General features: G+C 37.7%; 2 protein-coding genes across 2 annotated transcripts; one reads left to right on the top strand and one right to left on the bottom strand.

Annotated features, from left to right (window-relative positions):
* Positions 1-483: 483 nt before the first annotated feature.
* On the bottom strand, positions 484-9,381 carry LOC102219734 (dihydrolipoyllysine-residue succinyltransferase component of 2-oxoglutarate dehydrogenase complex, mitochondrial-like). Its single transcript, XM_014469217.2, has 15 exons — positions 9,052-9,381; positions 6,938-6,971; positions 6,787-6,829; positions 6,513-6,577; positions 6,335-6,409; positions 6,194-6,249; positions 6,002-6,110; positions 4,890-4,991; positions 4,713-4,780; positions 4,502-4,599; positions 4,281-4,411; positions 3,737-3,810; positions 3,528-3,611; positions 3,278-3,445; positions 484-2,854 (listed from the first exon to the last, which is right to left on the bottom strand). The coding sequence occupies exons 1-15, from the start codon at positions 9,112-9,114 to the stop codon at positions 2,720-2,722; spliced, it is 1,305 nt and encodes a 434-aa protein (XP_014324703.1). The 5' UTR covers positions 9,115-9,381; the 3' UTR covers positions 484-2,719.
* A 1,171-nt stretch (positions 9,382-10,552) lies between these two features.
* LOC102219482 (prospero homeobox protein 1-like) lies at positions 10,553-17,021 on the top strand. Its single transcript, XM_023347852.1, has 4 exons — positions 10,553-11,815; positions 11,972-12,073; positions 12,388-12,582; positions 16,604-17,021. The coding sequence occupies exons 1-4, from the start codon at positions 10,553-10,555 to the stop codon at positions 16,766-16,768; spliced, it is 1,725 nt and encodes a 574-aa protein (XP_023203620.1). The 3' UTR covers positions 16,769-17,021.
* The last annotated feature ends 1,713 nt before the right edge of the window (positions 17,022-18,734 follow it).

Below are 18,734 nucleotides of genomic sequence, written 5' to 3'. Positions count from 1 at the left end.
TGACAACAAATTCAATTTAAAACTGGATTTGGATGAAGAAAAAAAAAAAAAGAGACTAAGATTGGAATAGTCTTTCCAAATCCTGGACCTCAACTCTACTGAATTCATCGATGATTTTGGCTGGATAGTTGACCAGATTGCTTAGAATTAAAGGAATTTATTTAGCGACCTAGCTTTTTAAAAATACTTTGCAACTTTTTAAAAAGACATTTCTGAAACCTAAAGGTACCAGTTGTGATTTGCGTTTTAGGTTGCTGTTCTGTTGGATCACCCAGTTTGTATATTTTTGTTGTTATGGTCCTCATAGGTCTCAGTACATCTACACACAGGTTAGCAGGTCGTTTTCCATTTTATTGTTGTCAGCTTCCTAGAAGATGTAGAGTATTTTCTCCCTCGTTGATTCAAAAATGATATTATAGTAGTATGCAATGCAAAACATAAAACAAAGTGTTTAAAACTAAAAAAAAAACAGTTTCTTAGACCTTCGGGAACAGCCATTTAGTTATAAAAAAAACAGTTTAAATTACACTGATCATACAGAGTTCTTATAAAATGGAATTGAAATAATTAGCCTGTTTAGAAGAGAAGCAAAACAGAATAATTTAGGTAAATTATCTCTCTGATGTGGCTTAATGAAAACAAACACCTAGCTGCCAATTTCTGATGTGCCATCTTTCATCTGAATGGACACAAAGACTTGAAACCCACGTCTTATTGAGCAGTCTGATTGTAAATTCACAGATTTGGCCAAATTTCCAAGACAAACATAAAAAACCTGCCAACAAACCCTCTCGGATATCTATGCACCCCCGGCACACGCTGCCAATTAGCATGATCTCAAAAGCGCTAATGGAATCTTGAGCCGTCATAAAAGTAAATAATTAAATTAAAGGGGCTCTTGTGTCATTGTTTGCTGTATTTGGACCCATTAGAACCTCCAGTATTCTCATGGTAATTGAATGTTTCTGGAGGGGGCGGAGGGGGTGTTTTTGTCTCGTAATGAATTCTGTGTTTTCCCTCCAAACGGAGTTGTTCAGACATTTGTGTAGGTTCTGGCAGAGAAACAAAGACGTACATTAGGAGCTATTGTCACCCCCTTCACGCGATTATTAAAGTAAACATGAAACCCTGAAGAGGCATCATACCCAGCTGCACACACTTGAGCTTGTGTTTGTGAAGTGGGAGAAAAGGCCAAGCAACCCTCAAGACTTTGTCAGAGATGATCCCATTATTCCAAGCATCTCAAGAGTCGGGGGAGGTGAGGTGGTGGTGGTGGGGGGGTGGGCGCCGTGCGGCCCGATGGGGCTTTGAAGATCCACCGTTTGGCACACAGCTCATCCGCCTGATCAGAACTGGAGGAGCGGGACGGATTTGGCACGAGATAAAATGTTTCAGCAAAGATTGACAAATGAGGTGCTTGCTACCTGAGGCGCGTGCTTTCATTTTTGCCGGCATAATACTTCCAAGTCTTTATGGAAAAAAAAAAAAAAAAAAAAAGACTGTTACCAGAATATAAATTTGCAGCTAAGTATGCAAATTTATATTTGATTTGGCATGGTTTGCAAATGTACATTTTTATGATTTATTTTTTTTGTAATGAAAATAACGTTTTTATTTATTCATTACAAAATCTAAAAATTGAGACCACAGAATCTCATTTTGATGCAGAAAACAACCTTTAAACTCAATAACGGAGCCCTACAGTATGACTGGCACTCCTAGTAAAGATTTCTCCAAATCCATTAAAATAAATGGTTGCTACGGAGACACAAGTTTCACCCTTTGCAGCAGTTTTTGTACTGTGAGCTCTGGACATTTTTATCCATTACTATTATCTCCCTTACCGTCCCCCAGCTTGTGTGTGATGGCAGGATAACTGTGAGACATTCTCCAGCCTCATTTGTCAAAATTGTAGGAGTTTTAATATTTCTAATCACTGCTCTGACTGCAGATATGGGCAAATTTAGCCGAGTAGCTGATTTTCTTTGTACTTCACCCTGCAATATTAAGATCAACACAAATCTGCCTGGTTTTATTTGAATGTTTTCCTCTCTTTTCCACTGTGCAGAGTGGTTAAACGAGCCTCCGTGTTACACAGTATTTATTCCCTAGGTAACAGAGTTGCGGATTACTAAATAAATACTCCTAGACAATATGATGAACTTAATAAATAAAAAAAATAAAAATGCAACAATTGTAGTTACTTTAAAGGAATTGTAAGGGCTGCCAATGCTCGAGGCACCAGTGGTTTTGCTGAAATAATTATTTATTAATGTAAGATTTTAGGTTTTTGCACTCAAATTAAATGTTGGATTAAAAAAAAAAAGCACTAGAACACTATGCTGTTCTGATAAAACACCAACCTAATCGAAAGCCTTTTAGCTTGGTATTGGTAGTATTAGGTGCTACAAATGTGCTATAAATATAGCACATTTATATAAATCAATGTGGGATTCTTCAAAACAAAACCTATGATGAAAACATTAAAAAGAAAATCACTGATAAAAGACAGGAAGTGTTGTACTGATTAAACCGAAGCCAAAAGTTAAACAACATTTGAGTTTAGGAATGTTGCAACAGCATTTCAATTCTTCGCCCAGTTCGCCTGAGTTTCTGACAACAGCAGCAGCTGTGCGGGCTAATGTGGGCGGATCTTGGCTTTGATGGGTTCGTCTAGCGCAGTCGAGTATTTCTAAAGAGTAATAAGGCATTTGCAACATCACATGTCCAGCAGCAGCAGCCGTGGATCTTCTACCACTGCTTTGATCTTGCGCAAGAAAGTGACCGCTTCTCTGCCGTCGATGAGCCGATGGTCGTACGACAGCGCCACGTACATCATGGGTCGGACCTCAACCTGCCAGAACAGACCACATTTTTACTGTCTTCATACAATTACTTCACAAATCAATCGTGATCGACAAAACGCAACTTTTTTCCCCCCACGAAAATATCAAAGTGCAGACAAAGGTGCATCGACTTGAAGGCGGTGGTGAATATTCATGCAATTACTTATTTCATATTACATATTTTTATTTAACTGTCATTATTTTCTAGAAATCACTTTTGACTTTGACATTAAAGGTTTTTTTCTTTTTTTGTAAAATTTCTTTGTTTAAAAAGTGTTTAAAGTTACAAAAAGCTACAAAAAGGGTAAAACATCCAAGGGGTGAATATTTTTATAAGCACTGAGAAACCTGAAGTCCAGCAGATATTATTTGTTATGTATTACGACTTTTTCCCCCTGAATGTAGAGTCCTTTCCTCTCAGCAGACCTCACCTGTCCATTGATGGCCACAGGTCTGTCGAAGACGCCGTGCATGCCGAGAATGGCCGACTGCGGGGGGTTGACGATGGGTGTGCCAAACAAGGAGCCAAACACGCCACCGTTGCTGATGGTGAACGTTCCTCCATCCATATCTTCAACCGAAAGCTCATTTTTACGAGCCTGAGGAGCAAAAAGACAAAAGCTTCTCAGAACTCTGCAATAGGAAAAAAACAAAGCAATGTTTACAGTTTAAGATGTTCACCTTTTCTCCCAGAGCATTTATGGTTCTCTCAATCTCAGCATAGTTCATGGACTCCACATTTCGCAGCACCGGTACTACAAGTCCCTGCGAGGTAAAAAAAAAAAAGCACGAAGCAGTAAAAACTACAACAGACTTAGATGACGTGAAAGTTATCCAGAATTTAGCAGCGATGGGAATCACGATAAACTTTTAAATACTAGAAGTCAAACCTTCGGAGTTGCCACAGCGATGCTGATGTCCACATAATCTCTGTATACAATCTCTTTGGTTGCTTCATCAATAACTGCAGGCAAGCAAACAACATATTTGGCATACAAATTAATGACATAACAAGTTTGACCAGATCACTAATACTTGTGTTACAGTACACTGGAAAAGATTCAAATCCCTTGAACTATTCCACATTTTATGTTACAACCACAAACTTCAGTGTAAGTTATGGGAATTGCATAGATCAACACAAAGTAGAGCACAATTGTGAAGTGTATTTTTCCAGTGTGATGTACATTTGCATTTAGTTCAACTTACTCTAATGGTCTTCAAAAGCAAAATCCAGTGCAAGCGACTAAATTTAGAGAACACTAAACAAACCATGCCTGCAGCGAAACATGGTGGTGGAAACATGATGCTACAGCCATGCTTAAAAAGCAATTAAGTTTGAGATTGTAATACAAAAAACATGGAAAAGGGAATGAATACCTCTTTAAGACAATGTTTGGGTCTCTTCAGATCCAGTCGCTTGCATTAGCTTACCAGCGTTGACGGCGGGTTGATCCATCAGCGCATGTGAAGCCGCCTTAGCGAAAGCAGACATAAAACCCAGCTTGGCGTTGTGCTTCGTTAGAAACGCCTCCTTGTAGAGTTCCCTCATTTCCTTGACGTTACTAGAAGAAATGGTGGGCGTCACCGCAGATCAGGTTCGATAGTACCGAGGCCGGAAACTGGACTTGTCTCAAGCAGTTTCTTTGACTCACGTCATGTCTATTTCGTTGAAGGTGGTCAGCATGGCGCAGGTGTTCTGAGCTTCCTTCAGTCTCTCAGCAATCCTCAGCCTCATTCGGCTCATCCTCACCTGGAGACATGAAGCAAACCAGCAAGCGGTGAGCTGCAGTCCTCTAAATATTACGATAAGTTTGGCTTTCATGGAAAAAAAGTACTCTGATGTCGCCTCTGCGTGTGTGTTACCCTGTTTTCTCCTCTGACTCCTGCTGCTGGAGGAGCGGGTGGTGCAGGACTGCGTTTGACAACAGAAACTGCGTGAAGAAGGGGAAAAATAGGAGAAAACAACAATTTAATGACTATGAAAAAGAGAAACATGTCCATATAATTAATAACTGATGGTATGAATAGTGCGGTACTCACCAGGTGGGGGTGGAGCAGAAATGGACGGCTGAGGTGGAGGTGGTGGAGGAGGAAGGACATCCTCTGTAGCTGCAGAGGGAGCAGCTTTGGCAGATGGAGGAGCTAAGAAGTGAGATGCAAGCTTTATGAAATTTTGTTTTTGTATATGGATACAAATACAACCCTCCTCCCCCACCCACGGCATTATTAAAGATGTTAAAATGACAAAAAAAGCTTAATTTACATTTATTTTATAGGAATCTTGGCACAAGAGATTTTAAATAAACAAATATTAACGTTAGAATTTTTTTCACATTTAATTAAGGCACTCAAAATAAAATATCAATTTATTAAAAACCTTTCACGCATACTTACCAAGTAACACATTGTGTAAAAGACGCAGTAAGCAGGTATTATTAGAACATTACAAACCGGTTAGCATATTTGAAAGCAAAACAAGTAATACAAATGTTAAAAATAGTCAAATATAAAATGGGATGATCATTTATTTTTAATGTCCATTAAGAATAGGTTTTATTTACTAAACCCTAACATAACTTAAAAACCATAACTTTTCCATATGGAGCTACAGTATTTCGCATAAGCTGTAGCTATATGATTGAGTTTTTGTAGAGACCAGTATAGACACCATTGCAATAATTTAACCTACTAAAAATAAGATCATGCTTCATTTTTCATCCTTAGGACCCAAAACAATGATGACTGTTTTATCTGAAAAGAGCTTACAGGAAAGAAATATCTGATCCAATCAGTTATATTATCTAGGGACTCTTTAAGTGACTGTTTTTATGTGCCAACATAAAAATATTAACTTGCATGTCATGAGCATAAAGTAAGACATGCTGTAATACTTCATCATTTGAGCTAAGTGGAGCATATAGACATTGATCAAAACTGAGAACGGAGCCTGGAGGAACCCCAGCCGGGATTTTTCAGATTTCTAATTACCGGTACCAACCGACACAAAACAGACACAATATGTCAAGAACCAGAAAGGAGAAAATCAGACAATCCCAACCACTTTACCAGTTAGTATGTTATATATAAAAAAAATATTAGTTGCTTGGTTCATGTTGTAAAACCTACAAACATCATTATTAAAATAATCAAACCTCCTTTCTGTAGTTTGAACAGGGGAGTGCCTGATTCCACCCTCCCTCCATCAGGGACCAGCAGCTCCTCGATCACACCAGCTGCAGGAGTTGGGACTTGAATTGACGTCTGGAAGAGCAGAGCAAAGATGTTTTACCTGCATTAACAATAATGTTAATGTAGGTTTGAGTTTAATTTTTTCCATATCAAACCTTGTCAGTCTCGACTTCGCACACCACTTCGTCTTCTGTTACCGAATCACCCACCGCTTTAAATAAAACCCAAAAGAAACCGAGTGACACTACATATGCAGAAAAAAATTGAGTATTTTATTTAAGCTGATCAATACTAACCTTTTTCCCACCTTACATCACCCTCTGTGACTGACTCAGCAAATGGAGGAGTGTTGACTGTGACCAATTCATTGTCTGTACAAGAAAGACCATAAAAGTAGAAATTCAGAGTCATCATGAGTAACAAAAAAAAGCAAGTAGAGTCAGTTTTAAAAATGATACCAAGACTGATACATACTGTAAACGGCAGATGTCCTAAAATATCTGCAGAGGAATGAATCTGATGAGGCCAGACATCTACGCCTTAATGTGAAAAAGAAGATTGTGGTTCAAAATCAGTAAAAACTTTTTAAAACCAAATATAAAACATTTTAACAATGCAACTACTGTAACTATTAACTGACTCGCTAACAAAATTTGTTAATGCGCCACAAATGTCTAAAATAGCTATTTTGCTTTTTTAGGTAAGAAAAATGCTGAAAATCAAAAAAGGAAATGGTCAGAGAACTTACAGCTGAGATTTCCTGTAAACGAATTGGGTGCAGATTGAGTGACCTTAAAGTAATTAAAGGAAAGACAAAATCAATGAGACACAAAATCTTTCAACCATGAAAAGAAGCAGCATTACTGACTTTCTCACAGTTTAGAGAGAAATAATCTTACCCGATAAACTTTGTTGAATACCCAAATTATAAACCTTAAAAAGGAGAACGAGAGTATTAGATTCATTTTGTTTCAATGAAACGCTCCATAGTTATTAGCTTTCTCCATAATTATTTCTAGGATTTTATTTTGTTACATCAGGTGTGTATATTTGTTCCGATTGTCATGTGAACAGATTGCTGTTGTCTATCTTTTTATCTTTCATGTCATGTCAAGCTGTTAATTTGGAATTGATCTGTTTAATGTTTATTTAACCTGCAGACTATTTTAGGTCGCTCAGATTTCTTAATTGTTCCCAAACCGATTAACAAACCACTAACACAACTTGAAAAATATATTTTTAATAAAAATGGTAAAGAATCATTTACTTCTCGTCTCACACACTTTTAGAGCTAACAACCAGTTAAACCACTTCATTTTCCAGTGGACTGCTGTAAGCTCCACCACTGCTGAACGCCATACAATGGACATGACTCATACATGTGTGTGTTTTCAGGGCTTGTAAAAAGCAATTGATGTGGGATGCCTGACGAGGGTGGAGTCAGTCAAAGTGGAACCAAGCACACTTTTCCAGTTCCTGCGCAGACATGCAGCTAATTTTGCAAAAAGCTGAGATGTTATTGAGTTACCTTTATGTTTTAATTATGCCAGCAACATGTTTTTTAGTCAAAAATGTATTCTACCATGGCTTGTTATGCTCCCTAAACGCAATCATGTGGCTACATCAACAAAAAGGGAATCTGGGTCTTGTTATAAACTTTTTTCTACATGTTCACTGTTAAGACTCAAATGTCTCAGTGACGATGTTTTGCTGCTCTGTGCCTGCAGTGTTTTCTGTAGCAATGAACAACCTTTTGGTATAACTTAATATATGTTCACTCTCCTTTACATTCTGTGTTTCTTTGTCAAGTGGTTGGTTTAACTGGTGACTGCGTGATGTTTTTATGATGTAAAACATAGAATTGTTGCTGAAAATGTGTTATACATATAAGCCTGATTTGACTGGTTGGATTTCTGACACAGAAGCAGTTTCAACCATATAGCTGCTGAATTGAGGTGCAGTTTAAGAATGTGAAGGTTGTCCTCTTTTCTTATTAACCCGTCTACTTTATGCAAAGCACATGCAGCAAAACAAACCCACAAAATGATGCTCCTACCACCATGCTTGACACCGGATAGTGTGCTGAGATTTGAAATCTGCATCTTAGCTTATTAAACATGCTTCTATTTATCTGCTTTACTTTGTAAGCAAGCTGGATTCCCCAGTTCTTCTGAAAACGTTTTTCTGTTGTTACTTGAGTGCACCGATCGATCTGCCTCGATTTCCTATATTTTGTTGATGGGCCGAAGCTTACATGTGAAACCGATCTCATCACAGCATTTAAAAAGTTACAAAGTGGATGCGCATTTGGGCGCATCCACTTTAATTCGCATCCACATTAATTTTTGCACTACAAGAAACCTAAAATTCAGGACACTTCATTGTAAAAGCAGAAATACTGCTTTGCACTTTATTTTTGGCAAGTGGCTCAAATCAAATCTGCAGCCTGGAGATTGAATCTCAGTAATTTAATTATTTTTTTAATCTATATTTACCCTTATTTTATGTTTATAAAATTTTAAAGATTTAACTCTAATGCATTTTTAAAAATAATTTTATAATTTCTATTCACTTCTCTGAGTGTTAACTTTATGCGGTTTATATTTTTTGTTGGTGTTATTAATACAACTACATTTTTTGTATTTTTGGACCATTTTACTGTAGACATCTCATATTTAAATTTCCTTATATTTTTGGTGGTGATATTTTGCATGTTCTTTTGTTTGTTTTTTGTCATGTGTAAGGTACTTAGTGCTAATTTTGACTCCCCGCCCCCCACCCCGTATTTCTAGGATCTTCACTGACTTAACTTGGACTCTCCATATTACTCAGTAAAAAAAAGTCCTTACATTGCTGGCAAAGAAAAACTATCAGTCAAACATGATCACTATGAAGTTATCCCTTCTTTTTGTAAAGTTTACTGTTTTCAAGCTTCTAGACAGACTTGAGTCTGTTGATCGTCAGCCTGCAGTTTGCCCGGTTTAGCTCGTCTGGTTGCTTCCTGTCTGCTTACCTGGCTCGCCGCTGACAGGGACCGACGCAGCGTGCGGTAAACACAAGGGGACCGTGACAGCATCTCGGTTGCAGGAGCCCAACTTTATTGCCCTGTTTGTGGAAGCTGGAGCAAACAGGGAGAAGGAAGCGAGCTGTACCTCACGCCCACGCAGCACAGCGGCGCTCCCACTGGGAGGAACCACCGCAGCTCGCCCGGGAGTGGTGGGACCGTTGCACAGAGCGGGCGGTGCGGGAGTAGATATCAATCACACCCCACCTCAGATGGAACCATCTTTTTATACCAAGATCGGGGTTCCTGCTCCTGTGTTTTTTGTTTTTTTTTAATCCCAGTTATGATTTTAACATAACAGTTGATATGGCGCATTTTAGGTTTGGTTTATGAATCAGCAAATCTGTTAGAAAATATATTGGATAATAGAAATAACAGCAGCCCAAACACTGGGCCTTGTGGAGCACAATTATATTTATATTAAAATGATTTTAGTTGTTTGCTTCTGTCAGAATAAAATATATTCTTGTACTTGATGGTTGGGTTAAGACCTATATGTAGTTATACGGTTCACAGATCCGAACATTAACCTTCACCAATTACTATTTAGCTCCAATCATCTTCGCATCAACAATAAGCAGCTTCTCTCTCCCTTATAGAATGAAGCCTCCCCACAGAATGATACTGCCATCCCTATGTCTCACCATTGTGATTGTGCATTTAGGGTTATGCACAAAGTTGCTTTTCCAGTATATGTAGATAGAAATCTGGTCTCATCTGGCTGGAGAAATTTTTTCCACATACTTGTGTCCCGTCTTTTTGTCACTCGTCCATGAAAGCCACATTTCCTCCTGGGTTTCACGGGCATCTTTCTTGCTTTCTTCGATGATTACAAACGTCATTGTTTACAGAAAAACTTTTTCAAAACTGATTTAATGTTATACACAGATGGACTTTTTTATTTACTAATCTTGTGACTTCTGAAGGCTTTTTTTTAAAAAAAAAAAGGATTTCATTTATGAGTACCAGAGCAAAAGGGGCTGAATACAAATGTACACCATAACAAAATAAGATAACCATGCATCATTTTCTCTGATAATGCACCAGCTTTTTAGTGTATTTTACAGACACCAAAAAAATAAAGTATATATTGCTATTTGTGGTTTTAATATAAGATAAACAAAATGCAAATAAAGTATAAAAATGTAATAATTGAATCTAAGGATAGTTTTTTTGAGGTGGGTCTATGTGTGTCAGGCGAGGGTGTGTATTAGACCACACCTCCAGCTCTTTGAGGGGCTTTTAGCAGATTCACTACAGATAAATAATTGTCCCATCCTCCTGTGCGCTTCAAAACCCTCTGTGATCTCTTAGTGCACCTCTCAGGTACGCCATCAGTTCTTTATTACAACTCTGGCTCGGTGAGTATGACGAATAAAAATGCTTATATTCATAATGAAGCATCACATTGTTAATGATCATATTTGTCACTCTTTTCAGGCTGTGAAGCATGAGTTTCTGGAGCAAAGGTATGTATTCTTCCAGCGACGTCTGCCTGGCCGGCTGCACTGCAGAGCGTCTGCCCCCCAGTCACCCCGACCCACCGCCATCAAATTTAGGTGGTTTTTACACCTCACACAAGGACAGCAAGAACATTAAGGGACTGATTCACAGGATTGAAAACACTGCTTCGGGTTTATCGTGTTCCATCCCAGTGGAGTATAATCTGTCCACAGGGAGCACAAGAACACCTTTGTCTCCTGATTCTTACAGTCATTACGACTGGAGCCTCAACAGCGGCCATCAAGCCAAGCGTGCCAGAGTTGAGAACATCATCAAAGGTATAACCTGCACAGATGTGATGCCAAATCAGCACGAGGAGACCGGCTGCGTGCGAGAGGAAGAAGAAAGGGTTGAAGTGTCGGCTTTACATCAGAAACACATGGAAACGAGTGGAACTGAAAGCCGGAGCGAAAGCCATCAGCACCTCAGAGAGGTTAGGACGAAGTTCGATCCCATCTGCAAAGATGAGAAGTTTCCCAGATGGAGCGTTTCATCTGAAGCACCTACAGATGAGGCGCTTTCTAAATCCTGCAGCGAATCTGAAAGCAGTCCAGGTAAAACTCATCAAGAATGGAAGAAGGTGGCGCTAGGCCACTTCAGCTCCAAACCGGATCGGGTAAAGCTGATGGCAGATATTTTAAAGTACGAGCTGAGCCGAGCTGTGAGCAGGAGTGTGGACTCCATTTTCAAAAGCATGCCGCTTACACAGACCCCAACTGAGATGGAGAATTCAGAAACTACTCTCCCTCCTCAGTTCTCAGAGAGCATGGAGAATAAATTAAGATGTGGGACAGCAGAGGTTCTGCTCCCAGATGTCCAAACAGAAGCTCTGTCTCTGGTGGTCCAAAAGCCAGAACTGGAACGGCCGCAAAACTTCATCCTCCATTCTACGTCAGCGGTTCCTCTTACCCCCAAATCTCCCCTCTTCTTCAGCAGTGAGCCCGAACAAGCATCAGAGCAAAACAACATCACACACCATCAACGGCACGGTTTTAAATGTTTAACAGATGGATGCTCTGAAGGTGGTGAGCCAAGATTGGACACGTATTGGAATTTGGTCAAAGTGAAATCAAAGGTCACCTCCAGATCTGTGAGAAGCCCTCACACACACACCGCGCCGGTGGATCAGGTGATTCTTGAAAACCTGCAGCTCCCACATGTGAAGTTAGAACCAGATTGCTTCGAGAAAAATAATCTCTACATGTTGAACGTATCCTTTAGACGCTCATTAATCACTTAGATCTGTTATGGTTACCTTATATTTTTAAATGCTCCTTATTTTGGTCTAAAGAAAACCACACATGACAACTTAAGAGAATTTTGATTTAGATCTGCGGATTTCTTCCTTAACAATGATGTATTTCAGGAGTGTCTGACAACAAACCACCTGAAGAAAGCAAAGCTCATGTTCTTCTACACTCGCTATCCGAGCTCAGTGGTGCTGAGGATGTGCTTCCATGACGTGCAGGTGAGTAAAACCTCATAATCTCCAAAAAGAAAGTTGTAGAAGACTTGTAAACCCTAAAAAAACTTGACATTTTGCTTCAAGTGTCATGTTTTCACACATGTTTCAATCACATTATGAACCTTGAGATTTATAACTTGCAAAATATCCTGAATAACATAAAACAAAAACAGCAGACAACAACATGGTAAAATAGTTGCATCATTTTATTTAATTAAACATTTTTTTTTTACATCTAAAATATTCACAATCAAGTTTCCAGTTACACATGGTCATGTTTCATTATTTTACTTACCTGGTGCGTGTGTCGTCCACAGTTCACACGCTGCATCACCTCCCAGCTCATCAAATGGTTCAGCAACTTCCGGGAGTTTTACTACATCCAGATGGAGAAGTTTGCCCGGAGCGCTCTCCTGGAGGGGGCGGCCGATGTGAGGAATCTGACTGTAAGCAGAGAATCAGAACTTTTCAGAGCTCTAAACATGCACTACAACAAAGCCAACGACTTCCAGGTGAGGATGATCCTATGACCCTCAGAGACAAGAGAAATTAGTAATAGTAAGCTAAAAATGTTTTGGCTTTTTTAAATCTAATTAAGGAGCAGAGATTTATGTTTTAACATTACCCCCCTCATTTGTTAGAATTTAAATACATTTTTGCTTAATATTCAGCTGGATTTCTTAGAAGTCTTATTTTATTTATAGAGGCACACATTTTTTCACATTGAGTTTATAAATTCTATGTTGGTTTGTATTTTTCTCTGTTCGGATTCATCACAGTCCTAACTATACAGATTTAAAAACTACAATAACAACTGCAACAATTAGTAATTGTATAATAATAAATTATAGTGTAGCTTACATTTTTGCGACATTTAGGCAATAGAACCCCATTACAAGAGAAAAGAAAGAACACTAGCAATAATCTGACTTTTGAATTAGTAAAAAAAGTTGCAACTATAATGTCAGATTTGATCAGAGATCTGATATTGTATTGGTATTCAAGAAGAAGTTTGTTTGTTGCTTGTGACATGCCCAAGTCTGCATGCCATCTGTAAAGGAAAGCGATCATTTAAGAGGCTATGACCTGTAAATGGTGATAATTCAATCAGGCACTGTGACTTAGGCAAGCACCTCCTCTACACAATACAACAGACCTGATGCCCTGATGAATTATATCTTGCAAAATAAGAATTTAACTGTCAACTATCAAATTAACTACTAAATTTACCTCATTTTTATTTGCTTAAACAAGTATTAAAACATGTTTTAAAAAATCTGCACAGTGAAGGATGTTCCATGTGATAAACATGTTTAATTCTAGGTGATGAAACATGGATAAAAAAACAAAAACAGTAAAATTGGTTTTTTTACTTTAGAGGAAATTCTGTAAACCAGCATCACATAATTACAACCATATTTTCTTATACAAGATGGCATATAGTTACCAAATTCTTCATGAAGAGAGATGAAAATAAACAATAGGTCATTAGTTTGGGGCACAACTTGTTTTCCTGATTTGAGAAGTTAGCTCTTTGTCATCTAAATTTATCCAGGAACATCCGGGCGTCAATGAAACGGCGCAAAAGATAATGTTTCTGTAAAGGGAGGCTCAGGTAGATTATAGCTTAATGGGGCATATATAGACATAAAGAAGAAAATGCTATGTCTATATCGTGGAGCTAAAAAAATATAAAGTTACATCATGGTGCCATCATACATTTTATATCATCAAAAGGAGCGCAATCTGATCATTGTGCCAGTCGCCTTTATTACTGCCACTAAAGTTTGTCCAAATGGGTCGTTTGCTCAGTTTATATGAGAACTCACTGAATCGGCTAATATAGGTTAGTTGCTTGAACCGAAAGATACCCGAGCCCAGTGGTTTTTGCTCAGAGGTTTTACAACCTTTAAAAGCCATTGTGGTTATATACTGAAGCAGGGAGAGGACCAAATATGCGGTTTCTTAATCCCAGTTCACGACTGGAGAGAAATTGTCTGATTAGAGTTGGTTGAAAACAGGCAAATGTCCACTTTGTTTGTCTTGGCACTTCTCTATCCTGCAGCTGAAAAGCAATTTCAATCTGCTATGAATTGATTATTCTAGGACAAACTTATTTTAATGAATCTTAACTATCCTTTTAAGGTCATTTGTTTTTAGATGCGAGAATAGTTTGTTTTTCTTTAGTCAAAGATGTGTCTAATTTTGAGTTTTGTGGTGAAAACAAATGTAATAAATTTCTGTATCCCATGATTCAGGTCTGAGTGTTAAAACTGTAAATGTAAATATTTTAGATTACTTTCTGCAATGTCAGAGTTTCTTGTTTCATGTAATTGGCCTCTAGATATTTCAGTTGGCCAGGAGTCTGTTTTATACGGAAATATTCAGATAGCTGGAACAGCTATGAAGGCGGTTTACATGTTTACCATTACCTCCAGAACTTGCTCATGCAGACAGAGAAAACAGCTAAGATCCAAATTAGAAAAAGACAGAAAAAATATTTGTTTTGTCCTTTTTGGTGCCTGGGTTTGATGAGAATACCTTTCAGTTTTCTTTACATCAGTAATACACTACAGCCTTGAAAACATTTCTGAAGCTTCAGAGATAAGGCTAAGGAATAAACAATTGTAGAATAATGTGCATCCAACTAAGATGGATGCACATCTTAGTTGTGCATCCATCTAAGATGATGAATTTACATTGAAAACCAATTTTGCAGTTGAAAACGCATTTTTTTAAAAAACAATAACTCAGAATATTTCTGCTAAAAACCTAGGAAGCATTTGTAAACACACTATAAAAATGTAGAGCAGTGAGCACAGTGAGTATATTAACCATACTACCTTTAAAATTTTAAAGATGGCCTTAGTACGCTTATGTAAAAATATTAAAGCGGCGGTGTCCAAACATTTTGCCATGAGTCAAAATCCTCAACTGCTCAAAGTCCAAAAAAATTAAGATGCTTTAATATTAAAGGTGATTTACAAATATGTAAACTGTGGATCCTGGATTCATCAGGGTTTTATGTTGAGTTTTACAGCATATTTTTAAAAAATGAATGCAGTCTAAATGTTGGTTCACTGGTTTTTATTTTATTCATTACAGAGACAGTAATATTTTGGTTATTTAGCCAAATGTTGCTCCTAACATTTTTCATCTTAAGATTTCAATATGTCACTGCAAATGTAGGTCTAGTAAATAGAAGCAAGTCTGCTGGAGTAGAAAATATGTACTGGTCTTGAATTGTGGTCAGGGACTACACAAAATCAGCTTGTGGGGCAAAAAAGTCCCTCAGGCCGCACTTTGGGCACCACTGCATTACAGCATAGATCTCATACATCGGCAGACACTGTACAGATTTAACAAAATCAAAATTTAGGTTGCCTTTCATTATAAAAAGCATTTGGTTAAGTGCAAACCTGGCAGGTACAAAAGAAAGGAATGATTCAAACAGCATTATTACTAAATACATCGCTGTAACAGAGATCCTGTACTGTTAAGAAGCCGTTCGTCCACAACTTTGATGCACAAATAACTTTTGAGTTTAGAGAGGAAGAAAACTCCAGAAAATATTTGACATACAAGTAAAACATGTAATGCTTTCATAGTTATAAAACGAGGGATAAACTCTTCCACAGCTCAACAATGTTCAGCTGTGGGAATTGGATGAGGTTTCATGTTTACATGATCAGTTAGGACGTCAAAGAATAAACTACAGCACAGAATCATATTTCAGCAAGTCTAGTCATTTTTTGGAATTCACTTTGAAACTTGAAGTACCAAATAATCTAAAACAACAAATGCAATCAAATATTTTGGACACGGGACCAGCCAAGCAGATACACTGCGCTCATTGTGGAAAACCACACTTTGCATCAAATTAGAAATTGATTTGTGGTTTATTAGAAATGCATTATAAATGTGCCATTAATAAAACAAATGAACATTTAAACATTTTCTTTTAACTAGTCACATTTAGTAAAAAATGTCTTACATTTTTGTCATTTATTTTTTTTCAACTGAGTTGGAAAAAAATAAGTTATTTCAAAGGTAGGTTTACGGTAAGGTTGCCTTCCTCTGGTAGAGTTTATGATAAAACTATCTGATCTCACGTTGAAGAATCTTATAATGGAGCATAGAAAATAACTAATGCTTTTATAATGCTGGTAGACCTGAAGTATACAAATTTTAAACTAGCTGCAATTTGCATGCAAGAGGTACAGAAATTATGGAAATTATTTCTTTACTTCTAGAATTATTTCAGGAAATTATTTCCGGGGCTAAGAAAAAGTGCAGAAAAAGTGGACTGTTGTCCAGTGGAATGAATTAAAATGTGCTGCTGTGTTCAGTAGAAACTGGGTTTGAACTCCAGCTGGTTTGTTTTATATCACTTCACTAAGTCTTTACTTACCTTGATATACAAGACCAGAATATGCCTAAGAGCATCATGTTTATTTACGCAAGCTTTTTTTTTTTTAGAGTCAACAACTGAGAAAATTGTTTGACTCCAATGTTTCTCGCATGCATTGTTAGGTACCTGACCGATTCCTTGAAGTGGCTGAGATTACACTGAGAGAGTTTTACATCGCAATTTCAATGGGCAAGGATCGTGACCCGTCCTGGAAGAAGACAATCTACAAGGTGATCTGCAAGCTGGACAGTGACGTTCCACCTGAATTTAAATATCACTTTGGATGAACGCCAGCCAAAAAGGCATCTTGTGCCACAGCGTGGACTTACTGAGTAATTTTGTTTTAAATGGGAAAAGAAAGGTAAATATATGGATGGTTAATAATATGGATGTCGGAACAAGGAAGAGTAATGGTTGATTTTGTAGCTTCAACTTTTTACCACTCTACAAAAAAAGCTACTAACGTTAACTCAGTGAGTGATCTTAAATGTTTTCTGTATTAAAAGGAAATCTTTAACATGTTAGTTTTAAATGTCTTTAGGTTGCATAAAAAATGCAAAAAATGAAGAAATTCCAGATTTGTGAAGAACTTTTTCCAAAATGCACACAAAACAAGGTCCACACCGGAGAGAAAAAATATTTAATATTTAACATATAAAGTACATTTTATTTAGATAAATACAATTTCAAAACTTACTCGATCTGTACATTTTTCCACATAATTACATCTAGCACAATTACTTCCCATACTTACCATAAGTTCATCATGCTTGATTTGTTCTGTCGGTACTCAGGCAAAATGTCTCCAGGAGGTAAATCCTCTTTGCTCTTCTAGCTTCAGGGAATCCAGGCAGACGAATCCAGATTAAAATCCAGAGTGGGAAAATTCAAACCCTGGGTTTCCTTCAGTCTTCGAAGAGTTTAAACATGGAAAAGAAAAATGTTGATAACACCAGTGTCTTTTTTTTTCCCATTACATGTTAATAAATTTCATACAATAAATGTAGCTACCCATGCTGAAAGAAAGTGGGGCCTCCTTCTTACATCCTTTCTAAGAAGCACTAAACGACCTGACCTCTGTTTTCTGGCAACCAACCCAGTAGATGTAACAAATGGTAAAGTCGTATCTCAAATTCCAGTATTACCAAAAAGGGTTTCTACTTTCAAGATTTCAGCAAGAGAAATGTTATGACCTCTTTAAGTCTGCAGACTTGACAAGTCGTCAAGCATACAGTCAGTGTTGGTCAAAAGGTCAATGCCACAGAAGTTGATTGTTCACAAAGCCGTTTCAAGGCATATTAATGGAAAGGTGAGCTGAATGAAAGTGTGGTAGGAAAAAAAAAGCGCAGAAGTAACAGGGGTAACTTTAGTTTTTAGAGAACTGTGAAGCAAAGGATATTTCAGGAGTTTGGGGGAGATTCACAAGATATAGAGAGAGTCCAGAGTTGGTTCTTCAAGAGCCGCCAAATATATATATTCAAAATAATGATCTACGACTATTCCAGTCTTTGTGCTAAACCACTCCTGAAACACAGACATCAGAAGAATCTTACCTGGGCTAAGAAGAAAAAGTGCAGGACTGTTGTCCAGTGGACTGAATGAAAATGTGCTAATTTAGAAATCAAGGTCCCAGAGTCTGGAGAAGTGAAGAGCAATATAATTGAAGTTGCTTCAGATCCAGTGTTCCGTTTCCAGTCTGTGATAACTTTGGGTGTCATGTCATCTGCTGGTGTTGGTCCAAAATCAGAGCGACCATCTAACAGGACATTTTAGGGCACTTCAAGCCCGCTTCTTTCGAAAAGCCTTATGAAGATGGTGATTTCACCTCCCAAAAGGAATTCACATGTGTTCACACTAAATTGAATTTCAGTTTTCCACATTTGTATGCTAAGAATATGGAAATTGGCAAACGACACTGAAACAAACACTGCCTGGCCAAAAAAAAGTCCGATATTTTGTTGGAAACCTTTAGCTTTGATTACGAAACACATTTGCTCCAGCATTGTTTTGATAAGCTGCTGCTGTATCACAATTTATTTCCATTCATTTTTGTATTATCTTTTCACCAAGATCTTGTTTTGATGATGGGAGAGTACGACCACCTCTCAAAGCCAGCATATCCCCAGGATTCTCAATGGGATTAAGGTCTTAAATGCATGGTGGCCAATCCATTTGTGAAAATGATGTCTGAATGACTTTCACAGTTAGTCTAATGAATCGTTGGCAAAAGTATATTTCAAGATGACATCAGGG

This window comes from Xiphophorus maculatus, chromosome 15 (genome assembly GCF_002775205.1).
Source record: "Xiphophorus maculatus strain JP 163 A chromosome 15, X_maculatus-5.0-male, whole genome shotgun sequence".
In the NCBI taxonomy this organism is placed as follows: Eukaryota; Metazoa; Chordata; class Actinopteri; order Cyprinodontiformes; family Poeciliidae; genus Xiphophorus; species Xiphophorus maculatus.
This window is presented reverse-complemented; position numbering and strand designations above follow the sequence as displayed.